The sequence below is a fragment of the Ranitomeya imitator genome, chromosome 5 (genome assembly GCF_032444005.1).
Source record: "Ranitomeya imitator isolate aRanImi1 chromosome 5, aRanImi1.pri, whole genome shotgun sequence".
Lineage (NCBI taxonomy): Eukaryota > Metazoa > Chordata > Amphibia > Anura > Dendrobatidae > Ranitomeya > Ranitomeya imitator.
This window is the reverse complement of record NC_091286.1, coordinates 643262570-643278118: the sequence shown is the minus strand read 5'-3', so window position 1 is coordinate 643278118 and position 15549 is coordinate 643262570. Positions and strand designations below refer to the sequence as shown.

General features: G+C 45.6%; 1 protein-coding gene across 1 annotated transcript in view; it reads left to right on the top strand.

Moving 5' to 3' along the window:
• Window positions 1-15549, top strand: part of WDR35 (WD repeat domain 35) — a 176478-nt gene that overhangs the window by 86931 nt on the left and 73998 nt on the right. The window contains exons 17-20 of the mRNA XM_069728136.1: window positions 4370-4479; window positions 14672-14882; window positions 15049-15129; window positions 15259-15395. Of these exons, the coding sequence (XP_069584237.1) occupies window positions 4370-4479; window positions 14672-14882; window positions 15049-15129; window positions 15259-15395 (539 nt within the window). The remainder of the gene's footprint in view (window positions 1-4369; window positions 4480-14671; window positions 14883-15048; window positions 15130-15258; window positions 15396-15549) is intronic.

Below are 15549 nucleotides of genomic sequence, written 5' to 3'. Positions count from 1 at the left end.
ACGATCGCTCTGATTGGCTGTTGAAAGTGAAACTGCCAATCAGAGCGATTTGTAATATTTCACCTAAAAAACTGGTGAAATATTACAATCCAGCCATGGCCGATGCTGCAATATCATCGGCCATGGCTGGAAACACTAACTAGGGTTAGGGTTAGGGCTAGGGTTAGGGTTAGGACTAGGATTAGGGCTAGGGTTAGGGTTAGGGCTAGGGTTAGGGTTTCGGTATGTTCACACGTATTCTGGTCCTCTGCGGATTTTTCCGCAGCGGATTTCATAAATCCGCAATGCTAAACCGCTGTGGATTTATCGCGGATTTACCGAGGTTTTTCTGCGCATTTCACTGCGGTTTTACAACTGCGATTTTCTATTGGAGCAGTTGTAAAACCGCTGCGAAATCCGCAGAAAGAAGTGACATGCTGCGGAATGTAAACCGCTGCGTTTCTGTGCATTTTTTCCGCAGCATGTGTACAGCGATTTTTGTTTCCCATAGGTTTACATTGAACTGTAAACTAATGGGAAACTGCTGCGGATCCGCAGCGTTTTCCGCAGCGTGTGCACATACCTTTAGAATTAGGCTATGTAGACACGGTGCGGATTTGGCTGCGGATTCGCAGCAGTGTTCCATCAGGTTTACAGTACCATGTAAACATATGGAAAACCAAATCCGCTGTGCCCATGGTGCGGAAAATACCACGCGGAAACGCTGCGTTGTATTTTCCGCAGCATGTCAATTCTTTGTGCGGATTCCGCAGCGTTTTACACCTGTTCCTCAATAGGAATCCGCAGGTGAAATCCGCACAAAAAACACTGGAAATCCGCGGTAAATCCGCAGGTAAAACGCAGTGCCTTTTACCCGCGGATTTTTCAAAAATGGTGCTGAAAAATCTCACACGAATCCGCAACGTGGGCACATAGCCTTAGGGTTAGGGTTGGAATTAGGGTTGTGGTTATGGTTGTGATTAGGGTTATGGCTACAGTTGGGATAAGGGTTAGGGGTGTATTGGGGTTAGTGTTGGAGGTAGAATTGAGGGGTTTCCACTGTTTAGGCACATCAGGTGGTCTCCAAACGCAACATAGCGCCACCATTGATTCCAGCCAATCTTGTATTCAAAAAGTCAAATGGTGCTCCCTCACTTCCGAGCCCCGACATGTGCCCAAACAGTGGTTTACCCCCACATATGGGGTACCAGCATACTCAGGACAAACTGCGCAACAATTACTGGGGTCCAATTTCTCCTGTTACCCTTGAGAAAATAAAAAATTGCTTGCTAAAACATCATTTTTGAGGAAAGAAAAATGATTTTTTATTTTCACGGCTCTGCGTTGTAAATATCTGTAAAGCACTTGTGGGTTCAAAGTGCTCACCACATATCTAGATAAGCTCCTTGGGGGGTCTAGTTTACAAAATGGGGTCACTTGTGGGGGGTTTCTACTGTTTAGGCACACCAGGGGCTCTGCAAACGCAAAGTGATGTCCGCAGACCATTCCATCAAAGTCTGCATTTCAAAAGTCACTACTTCCCTTCTGAGCCCCGACATGTGCCCAAACAGTGGTTTACCCCCACACATGGGGTATCAGCGTACTCAGGAGAAACTGGACAACAACTTTTGGGGTCCAATTTCTTCTGTTACCCTTGGGAAAATAAAAAATTGCGGGCTAAAAAAATCATTTTTGAGAAAAGAAAATTTTTTTTTTATTTTCATGGCTCTGCGTTATAAACTTCTGTGAAGCATTTGAGGGTTCAAAGTGCTCACCACACGTCTAGATTAGTTCCTTTTGGGGTCTAGTTTCCAAAATGGGGTCATTTGTGGGGGATCTCCAATGTTTAGGCACACAGGGGCTCTCCAAACGCGACATGGTGTCCGCTAATGATTGGAACTAATTTTCCATTTAAAAAGCCAAATGGCGTGCCTTCCCTTCTGAGCCCTGCCGTGCGCCCAAACAGTGGTTTACCCCCACATATGGGGTATCTGCGTACTCAGAACAAACTGGACAACAAAATTTGTGGTCCAATTTCTTCTATTACCGTTGGCAAAATAGGAAATTCCAGGCTTAAAATCATTTTTGAGGAAAGAAAAATTATTTTTTATTTTCATGGCTCTGCGTTATAAACTTCTGTGAAGCACCTGGGGGTTTAAAGTGCTCAGCATGTATCTAGATAAGTTCCTTGGGGGGTCTAGTTTCCAAAATGGGGTCACTTGTGGGGGAGCTCCAATGTTTAGGCACACAGGGTCTCTCCAAACGCGACATGGTGTCCGCTAACGATGGAGATAATTTTTCATTCAAAAAGTCAAATGGCGCTCCTTCCCTCCCGAGCCCTACCATGTGCCCAAACAGTGGTTTACCCCCTCATGTGAGGTATCGCTGTACTCAGGAGAAATTGCCCAACAAATTTTAGGATCCATTTTATCCTGTTGCCCATGTGAAAATGAAAAAATTGAGGCTAAAAGAATTTTTTTGTGAAAAAAAAGTACTTTTTCATTTTTACGGATCAATTTGTGAAGCACCTGGGGGTTTAAAGTGCTCACTATGCATCTAGATAAGTTCCTTGGGGCGTCTAGTTTCCAAAATGGGGTCACTTGTGGGGGAGCTCCAATTTTTAGGCACACGGGGGCTCTCCAAATGTGACATGGTGTCCGCTAAAGAGTGCAGCCAATTTTTCATTCAAAAAGTCAAATGGCGCTCCTTCCCTTCCAAGCCCTGCCGTGCGCCCAAACAGTGGTTTACCCCCACATATGAGGTATCAGCATACTCAGGACAAATGGGACAACAACTTTCGTGGTTCAGTTTCTTCTTTTACTATTGGGAAAATAAAAAAATTGTTGGTGAAAGATCATTTTTGTGACTAAAAAGTTAAATGTTCATTTTTTCCTTCCATGTTGCTTCTGCTGCTGTGAAGCACCTGAAGGGTTAATAAACTTCTTGAATGTGGTTTTGAGTACCTTGAGGGGTGCAGTTTTTAGAATGGTGTCACTTTTGGGTATTTTCAGCCATATAGACCCCTCAAACTGACTTCAAATGTGAGGTGGTCCCTAAAAAAAAATGGTTTTGTAAATTTCGTTGTAAAAATGAGGAATCGCTGGTCAAATTTTAACCCTTATAACTTCCTAGCAAAAAAAAATTTTGTTTCCAAAATTGTGCTGATGTAAATTAGACGTGTGGGAAATGTTATTTATTAACTATTTTGTGTCACATAACTCTCTGGTTTAACAGAATAAAAATTCAAAATGTGAAAATTGCAAAATTTTCAAAATTTTCGCCAAATTTCCGTTTTTATCACAAATAAACACAGAATTTATTGACCTAAATTTACCACTAACATGAAGCCCAATATGTCACGAAAAAACAATCTCAGAACCGCTAGGATCCGTTGAAGCGTTCCCGAATTATTACCTCATAAAGGGACACTGGTCAGAATTGCAAAAAATGGCAAGGTCTTTAAGGTCAAAATAGGCTGGGTCATGAAGGGGTTAAAGGTGGAAAGCGTTCGGAAATTGTTCTTCTTGGTATGATTTTTTTTTTTACATGACAAAACGCAGCATTTCAACGGGGGTGTCTAGACTTTTAATATGGACCATGTACTGTAGATATCACAAGTAACGACTATAGAGATCTGATCGATAGACAGAATCTGACTGTAATTCACTCCTTGGACATCCTGTTGGCTCCTGGTGACATAGGAGGTGTCATTGCTCGCCTACAGAAAGTGAAGAGACCAAAATTGCAAAAGAGCGAGAAAAGAGGCTGAAAGTGGTGAAAATTACACTGGAAATTGGCGTGTTTTGTATTGATATGGTTGAATTACTGCAAATTGTCTCTTCAGAGATGAAGAGGATTAGAACTCTGATATCCCCAAGTGGCACTGGAGTTCTAGTCCTCGTCTGCTCTGAAGAGACAATTTGCATGTTTAATGTCCCAGAGGAGCATGCAAGGCGTTCAAGTCTCCTCACACTGGCATGCCACTCACTACAAAGAGAAAACTTACCCCTTATTTTCCTGAGTTACTCTAGAATTGTTTTTTCAATTTGTGTTATAACCCTATTAACTCTTTTATAAATGTGACAGACAGTCACTTGTTCACTTTTTCATCTCTATGCTGTCGGACACTGACATTTTTAACAGGAGACAAGGGAATCCGTTCTGCCTACAGGTCGGGGCCTAGATCTATGGACTCTAGCTAGCGAGCTCTATTTACATTGTTAACAACATTGGAGGATTTATGGAATTGCTCGCGAAAAATGTTGTTTTCTGGTTTGAAAAGTTTTGCTACACTCAAAAGACCTTTGGGTATGAACAGGTTACCGTTGTTTCCTGAGGCCTGGTTTTGTGTACCTTTTTATAATAGAGTGTTGCCTGTTCACTATTGTAGGCACGTGAGTCCGGGACCATGCACAGGTACAGCTTACCGAACATGGGTCTAGTGCAGAAGTACAGCATGAGCTGTCGAGCGTACCAGATGAGCATGAACTGCAACTCCAGGTGAGGGGATGGCCTGGATCATGTTCTCTCCGCTCTTCCTCATCTTCTTTTTAATGAATACTCTCATTCTGCCTCTATATAGGGATCCCTAGAGCACTATTAGTTTTGTATCGTCCCTTGTCCGACTTGGGCGCCACTTCTCTCTGAAATGAAAAACACTTGTGGGCAAACACCGGACACGGTCGGGCATGTTTGTGACCAGGTAGTTAGGAACCATACATCATGGCATAGTAGGATGCATATAGCCTCTGGGCCCAGGTTGTGCACCCCTTGTCCATAGGAAGCTTTGCAGTTTCGATAGGGGACGGCACTCTAATTTTAAAGCTCTTGAATGGCATGTATTGGAAAATGTCTTTTGTTTTCAGCTTGTTTCCTTGGAGACCGACCACAGCTGCTATACATCACAATATATGCAGCTCTTTTTTTCTTTAGCTTGTAAGCCTGGGCAGGATTGGGAGGTTACCTTTTCATCCCAGCCACCTTCAGTACAGTGCTTACTAGCTAGCTAGACAGCCACGGTGGTCGGTCTCCTTGGTAACAAGCTGTAAACAGAACAAAAGTGTTACTATTTTAAGAGTGGATGCATCTACAGTAAATTGCAAAAGTGCTTGTTTTTACAAGCCTTACCCAAAAATGAAGAATGGTTAACCCTTTACGGGATTTTCGTTCTCAGTCTCTGCCGCCTTAGTTATGTCTTGTAGTGTCATGTAAACTGTTTTGTATTTCCCCAGAATGTTATATTAACGGCCTGTCACTTATACATTGGAAGGGGAGCGGAGCTGATAACTTTATCAGATACAATCGGCATGTCTTGTGCACCTTCCCTATTTCATAGGACAGGTGTATGATACCTGCCGATTATTAGAATACGACAGGTGTATGATACCCTCCGATCATTAGAATAGGACAGGTGTATGATACCCTCCGATCATTAGAATAGGACAGGTGTATGATACACTCCGATCATTAGAATAGGACAGGTGTATGATACACTCATGGACCCGTAGAAGCGCTCTGATGTAGCGCGAAACGGCCGTCGTCTCATCTGCCGCACTCTCCTTGTTCACTCTCCATTCCCCCGTGCCGTGAAGTTTGTACCGCTTGGTATTGAAATAAAGGACGCTTGAAACTGCATTTGGTGAGTGCATCTGCTTTTTTCTTTTTTGCTGGATTTCTCTTGGACTCTTTTTTTCATGCGGATTTGCACCTCAATTTCTATTTCTCAGACTACCATACACATTGGTTGTGTGCCACACTTTTTTTCTCTGATTCAAGGGCTGTGCCGCTCCTTTTCCCCTTGTTGTGTATGATACACTCTGATCATTAGAATAGGACAGGTGTATGATACCTGCCAATCATTAGAATAGGACAGGTGTATGATACCCTCCGATCATTAGAATAGGACAGGTGTATGATACCTGCCGATCATTAGAATAGGACAGGTGTATGATACCCTCCGATCATTAGAATAGGACAGGTGTATGATACCTGCCGATCACTAGAATAGGACAGGTGTATGATACCTGCTGATCATTGGAATAGGACAGGTGTATGATACCCTCCGATCACTAGAATAGGACAGGTGTATGATACCTGCCAATCATTAGACTAGGACAGGTGTATGATACCCTCTGATCATTAGAATAGGACAAGTGTATGATACCCTCCGATCATTAGAGTAGGACAGGTGTATGATACCCTCCGATCATTAGAGTAGGACAGGTGTATGATACCTGCCGATCATTAGAATAGGACAGGTGTATGATACCCTCCGATCATTAGAATAGGACAAGTGTATGATACCTGCCGATCATTAGAATAGGACAGGTGTATGATACCCTCCGATCATTAGAATAGGACAGGTGTATGATAATTTCCGATCATTAGAATAGGACAGGTGTATGATGCACTCTGATCATTAGAATAGGACAGGTGTATGATGCACTCCGATCATTAGAATAGGACAGGTGTATGATACACTCATGGACCCGTAGAAGCGCTCTGATGTAGCGCGAAACGGCCGTCGTCTCATCTGCCGCACTCTCCTTGTTCACTCTCCATTCCCCCGTGCCGTGAAGTTTGTACCGCTTGGTATTGAAATAAAGGACGCTTGAAACTGCATTTGGTGAGTGCATCTGCTTTTTTCTTTTTTGCTGGATTTCTCTTGGACTCTTTTTTTTTCATGCGGATTTGCACCTCAATTTCTATTTCTCAGACTACCATACACATTGGTTGTGTGCCACACTTTTTTTCTCTGATTCAAGGGCTGTGCCGCTCCTTTTCCCCTTGTTGTGTATGATACACTCTGATCATTAGAATAGGACAGGTGTATGATACCTGCCGATCATTAGAATAGGACAGGTGTATGATACCCTCCGATCTATGATACCTGCCGATCATTAGAATAGGACAGGTGTATGATACCTGTCGATCACTAGAATAGGACAGGTGTATGATACCCTCCGATCATTAGAATAGGACAGGTGTATGATACCCTCCGATCACTAGAATAGGACAGGTGTTTGATACTCTCCGATCACTAGAATAGGACAGGTGTTTGATACCCTCCGATCACTAGAATAGGACAGGTGTATGATACCTGCTGATGATTAGAATAGGTCAAGTGTATTGTGCATCTACAGTGCCTTGCGAAAGTATTCGGCTCCCTGGAACTTTTCAACCTTTTCCCACATATCATGCTTCAAACATAAAGATACCAAATGTAAATTTTTGGTGAAGAGTCAACAACAAGTGGAACACAATTGTGAAGTTGAACGAAATTTATTGGTTATTTTAAGTTTTTGTGGAAAGTCAAAAACTGAAAGGTAGGGCGTGCAATATTATTCGGCCCCTTTACTTTCAGTGCAGCAAACTCACTCCAGAAGTTCATTGTGGATCTCTGAATGATCCAATGTTGTCCTAAATGCCAAAATGATGATAAATATAATCCACCTGTGTGCAATCAAGTCTCCGTATAAATGCACCTGCTCTGTGATAGTCTCAGGGTTCTGTTTGGAGCATCATGAAGACCAAGGAACACAACAGGCAGGTCCGTCATACTGTTGTGGAGAAGTTTAAAGCCGGATTTGGATACAAAATGATTTCCAAAACTTTAAACATCCCAAGGAGCACTGTGCAAGCGATCATATTAAAATGTAAGGTGTATCATACCACTGCAAATCTACCAAGACCCGGCCGTCCCTCTAAACTTTCATCTCAAACAAGGAGAAGATTGATCAGAGATGCAGCCAAGAGGCCCATGATCACTCTGGATGAACTGCAGAGATCTACAGTTGAGGTGGGACAGTCTGTCCATAGGGCAGCAATCAGTCGTATACTGCACAAATATGGCCTTTATGGAAGAGTGGCAAGAAGAAAGCCATTTCTCAAAGATATCCATAAAAAGTGTAATTTAAAGTTTGCAACAAGCCACCTGGGAGACACACCAAACATGTGGAAGAAGGTGCTCTGGTCAGATGAAACCAAAATCGAACTTTTGGCAACAATGCCAAACGATATGTTCGGTGCAAAGGCAACACAGCTCATCACCCTGAACACACCATCACCACTGTCAAACATGGTGGTGGCAGCATCATGGTTTGGGCCTGCTTTTCTTCAGCAGGGACAGGGAAGATGGTTAAAATTGATGGGAAGATGGATGGAGCCAAATACAGGATCATTCTTGAAGAAAACCTATTGGAGTCTGCAAAAGACCTGATGGGAAATATGCAAATGCATGTATAAAAGCCGCGGAGACACCATCACGTGTTTCTCAACGCAAGCAATAAATAGCCAGGTCTTTCACCGGGAAGGAACAACCACGGGAAGGGCAGCATCCAAAAAGGAAAACCACCTATGCCAAAACATGGTATCCATCCACAGACAGCTGTTTCGGGATATTTGCCCCTCATCAGTGTGGAGTCGGAAAGTTTATAGTCCTTTTACTAGGCACTGCTCCTAATAGCCAGTTTCCTACTCCACACTGATGAGGGGCAAATACCCCGAAACAGCTGTCTGTGGATGGATACCATGTTTTGGCATAGGTGGTTTTCCTTTTTGGATGCTGCCTTTCCCGTGGTTGTTCCTTCCCGGTGAAAGACCTGGCTATTTATTGCTTGCGTTGAGAAACACGTGATGGTGTCTCCGTGGCTTTTCTACATGCATGTGCATATTTCCCATAAGGGATGGGGTCCGTGTTCTGGATCACTGCGTTGAGAAACACGTGATGGTGTCTCCGCGGTGTTGGATGTTTGATCTCCCCGAGGTCATTCATCCTTATGTTTTGTAGGGATTTCACTCACTCAGGTGCGACGGCTGACACTCAGGAGGCACGTTCCTTTAAAAGTTCACAGGGTTTATTACTTCATAAACCACATGGCAAAATAACAGCAAACAAATAGCCTTTAGCTCAGGAAAAGAAGTGTCCAGTCCAACAGGCTCAGTCCCGGAGCCTGTACACACTCAGGAGGGTTTCACCTCCACACATCTCTGCTGTGTTAAGCATTAGCCTGTCTTATATAGAGCTAACCACACCCAGTAACCCATCACATGATTAGCCATGTGGTCTGACATCACCACAGGTCCTGAAACACATATATATACATGGTTATGTACAACAAAGAAATACTCCGGGCTACATTACAGCAACAAGGCACTTATGTGGCACATACCTCCCGTCGACTACACACCCTTTAGCCATGCTACATACCCCCCCCCTCTGCCTAAAGCCGTGGGGCTTGGCACTTTCCCCCACTAAACAAGGGATTCTTGATAGGGCATCCGCATTACCGTGCAGCTTTCCGGCCCTATGTTCCACATGGAAACTGAAGTCCTGCAGGGCTAAGAACCAACGGGTGACCCTAGCATTTCTACCCTTTGTTTCCCTCATCCATCTAAGGGGCATGGTCAGATATTAGTCTGAATTTATGACCATGCAGATAGTACTGTAACGTGTCCACCGCCCACTTTATGGCCAAACACTCTTTTTCTACGATTGAGTAGTTCCTCTCAGATGAGGACAGCTTTCTACTCAGATAGAGAACAGGATGCTCCTCCCCATGTAGCTCTTGGGAAAGGAATGCTCCTACCCCAACATCTGAGGCATCTGTCTGAAGAATAAATTCTTTCTTGAAGTCTGGGGCCATCAGAACGGGCTGCTTACATAGAGCCCCTTTCAACTCTTGGAAGGCTGACTCTGTCTCTTCGGACCATTTAACCATCACTGACTTTGTCCCCTTCAGCAGATCAGTCAGAGGCGCAGCCACTGTGGCGAAGTTCGGGATGAACCTCCTGTAATATCCCACGATTCCCAGAAAGGCTTTAACTTGCTTTTTTGAAAGTGGTTTCGGCCACGTTTGGATTGCCTCCACTTTCCTGATTTGGGGCTTTATTTCTCCACGACGCACTATATAGCCTAGGTATTTAGCTTCTTCTTTACCCAAGGCACACTTCTTCGGGTTTATTGTAAACCCCGCCTCTCTTAGAGCATCAAACAGCGCTTGGACTTTCTCCAGATGACTCTCCCAGTCCGGGCTAAAGATGACGATATCATCTAGGTACGCAGCAGCGTAAGCCTTATGGGGTGCAAGGACTCTATCCATAGCCCTCTGGAAGGTCGCCGGAGCTCCCTGTAGGCCAAACGGCATCCGGACATACTGGAAGCATCCCTCAGGTGTCGAAAAGGCCGTCTTTTCCTTGGCTTCCTGTGCCATGGGGATCTGCCAATACCCCTTTGTCAAATCCAATGTGGATATATATCTGGCGTGCCCAAGCCTTTCAATGAGCTCATCAACGCGGGGCATGGGATAAGCGTCAAACTTGGAGACCTCATTCAACTTCCAATAGTCATTGCAAAACCTCCACTCTCCATCAGGTTTTGGGACCAGGACAATTGGGCTCGACCAGCCGCTCTTGGATTCCTCAATGACTCCAAGCTTCAACATACGCTCCACCTCCTTGGAGATAACTTCTCGACGAGCCTCAGGAATACGATAGGGCTTCACGTTCACCCGCACATGTGGCTCTGTTAGGACCTCATGCTCTATGACCTTCGTGTGTCCTGGCAACTCTGAAAACAGGTCCCTGTTTTTCTGGAGTAACTCCCGGGACTGCTGTTTCTGGGTCTTCAATAGCGTCTCCGCTATAGTAACCGCTCCAACCTCACCTTCTGGGTTGCTTAACAAAGATGGAGTTACTTCCGGCTCTCTATCTTGCCATGGCTTGATGAGGTTGACATGGTATACTTGGAATGGTTTCCGTCTTCCTGGTTGGTGAATTTTATAATTTACTTCACCAAGCTTCTCGACAACCTCATATGGCCCTTGCCATTTGGCCAAGAACTTGCTTTCCACCGTCGGAACTAACACAAGAACTCGGTCTCCCGGATTGAACTGCCTCACTCTTGCAGACCGGTTGTAGACTCTGGCCTGAGCTTCTTGTGCCTGGAGGAGGTGTTCTTTCACGATAGGCATCACCTTTGCAATCCTCTGCTGCATCAGGGCCATATGCTCAATGACGCTTCTGTGAGGTGTGACTTCGGCTTCCCAGGTTTCCTTTGCTATATCTAGGAGTCCTCGTGGATGTCGGCCATATAGAAGCTCAAACGGTGAGAACCCTGTGGAGGCCTGTGGAACTTCACGAATGGAAAACATCAGATAGGGTAAGAGACAATCCCAGTCTCTACCGTCTTTCTCTATAGCTTTTCTCAGCATGCTCTTCAGTGTCTTGTTAAATCTCTCAACAAGGCCATCTGACTGGGGATGGTACACCGAGGTCCTCAACTGGGAGATTTTCAGGGCTTTGCATAACTCCCTCATTACCTTGCTCATGAAAGGTGTCCCCTGGTCAGTCAGGATCTCCTTCGGCAGACCTGTCCGGGAAAAGACATGGACCAACTCGCGGGCTATACTCTTCGAGGAAGAATTTCTCAAGGGAATTGCCTCAGGATAGCGTGTGGTATAGTCCAGGATGACTAATCTATACTGATGGCCCCGGGCTGATTTAACTAAGGGACCAACCAAGTCCATGGCAATTCTCTCGAACGACACCTCAATAATGGGCAGTGGCACAAGGGGGTTCCGGAAATGAGGAGTGGGAGCAGTTAGTTGACATGTAGGGCAGGACCTGCAATATGCACTGTTTCCCGGTGACACCCAGGCCAATAGAACCTCTGCACAACCCGTTACCTGCGGTTTTTCCACCCCTAGGTGTCCACCCAAGATGTGTGAATGGGCCATGTCCAACACCTTCCGTCTATATGGACCCGGCACTACCAACTGCTCTACTAACTCCTCCCTTATTTTCGTGACCCGGTACAACAACTCCCCACTCATCAGAAAATGGGGAAATCTTGTGTCTGCCTCCGGCTCCTGTACCACCCCGTCAATAACTGTGACATTATTAAAAGCTTCCCTCAGAGTGGGGTCCCTATGTTGGGCAGTCCCAAAATTTTCACCGGTTACCTCTAACTCCAGAATGTCAGATGCAGGGGACACTTCCTCCTCATCCCCAACCAGAACACAAAAGGGAAACCTGTCTGACTCCGGGTGTGGCGACACCCTTCCAGGGTTCATTGGTTCCCTAATCTTGCTAGGGAGCTCAGAACCTTTTCCCCACAAATCCCAAAACAAACAAATCCCGGCCAATAATTATAGGGTGCAACAAGTCCTGCACGACGCCGACTATGTGGGACTCAGTGCCACATGCCGTTTCAATGTCCACCCTGGCCATAGGGTAGTCCTTTGCATCACCATGTATGCACCGCACTCCGACCTTCTTTCCCGGGAGCAGATGGAGAGGAAAAGTGGCCCTCACCAGGGTCACTAGGCTCCCCGAGTCTAACAGTGCCGTTATTGCTCGACCGTTCACCTTTACAGGACACGCTTGAGGTCCCTCATTGGGCGGAGAGTTCACACTGCAGGCTGGATACGCATAGTATGAACAACGGCGTCCCATGCTGCAGTCCATCTGCTCAGTGGTCTGGGAACAAAGGGCAGCTATATGTCCTGGCCCGTGGCACCTCCAACAAATAATATCATCCGTAGGGACCTTGGGCACCACCTCCCCCGCCCTTTGTGACCTTGGACGCGCCACCCCTTTTTGGGACTCAGCTCCCTTCTGGGACCTCCAGTACGGCATGGGTTGTCTCCCGGAGGAGCCTTCCAACCCTTGGTATCTCTCAACCAGTCCGATCAGCTCATCGGCATTCTGGGGATCACCCTGGGCAACCCAAGTCTGTATGGACCTCGGAAGGGAATGCACAAACCGATCCATCATCACTCGTTCCACCATCTATGCAGGTGTACACGACTCTGGCTGCAGCCATTTCTGGACCAGGTGCAACAGGTCAAACATTTGAGAGCGAGGCGGTTTGTCCCGGTGATAGGCCCAGCAGTGAACTCGCTGTGCCCTGACAGTCAGTGTCACCCCCAAACGTGCGAGAATCTCAACTTTCAATTTGTGATACTCTTTGGCATCCTGCAAGGTCAAATCATAGTACGCCTTCTGGGGTTCTCCCGTCAGGTATGGTGCCAGTACCTCTGCCCACTGCTCTGGCGGAAGTTTTTCCCTCTCAGCGACCCTCTCAAACACCGTCAGGAAGGCCTTAACATCATCCCCGGGAGTCATTTTCTGCAATGCGCGTCTTACCGTCTTCCGGACGTGGGTGTCATCAGCCAGACCTGGGGTTGGGGCGCTCGTCCTGCCCTGGATGGCCGTTGCCAGAAGCTGCATCTGCTGCCGTTGCTCCTGCTGGTTCTGTTGCATCTGCTGCCGTTGCTCCTGCTGGCTCTGTTGTATCTGCTGCATCAACAGCCTGTTGGTCTCTTGCTGCCGTTGCTCCTGCTGTGACTGCAACTGGACCAAGTGTTTCAGCAGGTCCTCCATTTTCCCCGGCAATGCTTGCTGGCTTACAACAGACTTGAACCATGACATTCAATAATAGACTTACGTCTTCCGCTGGGAACGCTGCCCGCACGTCTACCACCAATTGTAGGGATTTCACTCACTCAGGTGCGACGGCTGACACTCAGGAGGCACGTTCCTTTAAAAGTTCACAGGGTTTATTACTTCATAAACCACATGGCAAAATAACAGCAAACAAATAGCCTTTAGCTCAGGAAAAGAAGTGTCCAGTCCAACAGGCTCAGTCCCGGAGCCTGTACACACTCAGGAGGGTTTCACCTCCACACATCTTTGCTGTGTTAAGCATTAGCCTGTCTTATATAGAGCTAACCACACCCAGTAACCCATCACATGATTAGCCATGTGGTCTGACATGACCACAGGTCCTGAAACACATATATATACATGGTTATGTACAACAAAGAAATACTCCGGGCTACATTACAGCAACAAGGCACTTATGTGGCACATACCTCCCGTCGACTACACACCCTTTAGCCATGCTACAGTTTATAGTTTATATTGCAAAAGACCTGAGGCTGGGACGGAGATTTGTCTTCCAACAAGACAATGATCCCAAACATAAAGCAAAATCTACAATGGAATGGTTCACAAATAAACGTATCCAGGTGTTAGAATGGCCAAGTCAGAGTCCAGACCTCAATCCAATCGAGAATCTGTGGAAAGAGCTGAAAACTGCTGTTCACAAATGATCTCCATCAAACCTCACTGAGCTCGAGCTATTTGCCAAGGAAGAATGGGGAAGAATTTCTGTCTCTCGATGTACAAAACTGATAGAGACATACCCCAAGTGACATGCATCTGTAATCGCAGCAAAAGGTGGCGCAACAAAGTATTAAGTTAAAGGGGCCAAATAATATTGCACGCCCCACTTTTCAGTTTTTAAATTTCCACAAAAATTTAAAATAACCAATAAATTTCGTTCAACTTCACAATTGTGTTCCCCTTGTTGTTGATTCTTCATCAAAAAATGCATTTGGTATCTTTGTTTGAAGCATGACATGTGGCAAAAGGTTGAAAAGTTCTAGGGGGCCGAATACTTTCGCAAGGCACTGTATCCTGGTAAGGTTTTTTTTTATTATGTTACATCTTTATGCGCTCACCAATTTGAAAGCATAGACCTATGGTTAGTTGTCTCACCAGTGCCCCGACCCCTGGACGATCACTACTGCTGCAGTTGGGGTTTTATGGTGGACTCATTTGCTAGCAGTGACTCCTTTATTACAATGCAGTGTCCCACTATCACATTGTTCTGTCCTCCCTTTTCCAGCCGCCTAGCTGTTATAGATATTTCCGGAGTCCTCATGTTTCTGGACTTGGAGGCCCGCTTCACAGACGATTCCGGACAGCAGATCATCGGTGAGCAGCTGAAGTTCGAGCGTAAGGATGTCTGGGACATGAAGTGGGCCAATGACAACCCAGACCTGTTTGCCATGATGGAGAAGACTAGGATGTATGTGTTCAGGAACTTGGATCCAGAGGTAAATGATTCATAGCTGTTCTCCTGCCTATGGTATTGGCTGCGTAGCCCAAGACCACTTTCGGGTTAGTTCCTGAATATTTCTCAGAATGGCTTGGATGTGGTCGAGTGTAGAGCTGCATAACATATTCCTCTGCTTCTTATCAAGTCATTTTTAATGATTTTAGGAACCCATTCAGACTTCAGGATATATTTGTAATTTCGAAGACTTGGAGATAAAATCTGTTCTCTTGGATGAACTGTTAAAGGTACTTGCTGCGTGTATGCCTGCAGTATATATGTATCATGGTATCCATAGGTATCCGCTGTATGTAAACTTCCCTGAAAGCAGCCATGTGCATAATGATAGAATTCGGATATAACGAGTTTTCTTTCAGGATCCTGAGCATCCTAACAAGGATTACATCATAAACTTTGAAATCCGTTCACTGCGGGACAGCCGTGCGTTAATTGAAAAAGTTGGGATCGAAGACGCCTCTCAGTTCATAGAGGACAACCCCCATCCTAGACTATGGTAAGAGATTATTGGATTACACTGACCATATATAATCACATTGCATAGTTATGGAACATGTGCAAGAGGTGCTGGTGGGAGAGCCTTTTTAGGTTCAAAACCAGTGAAAACCATTTTACCAGGGGCGTAATGATCGCGGTCGCAGCGTGTGAGG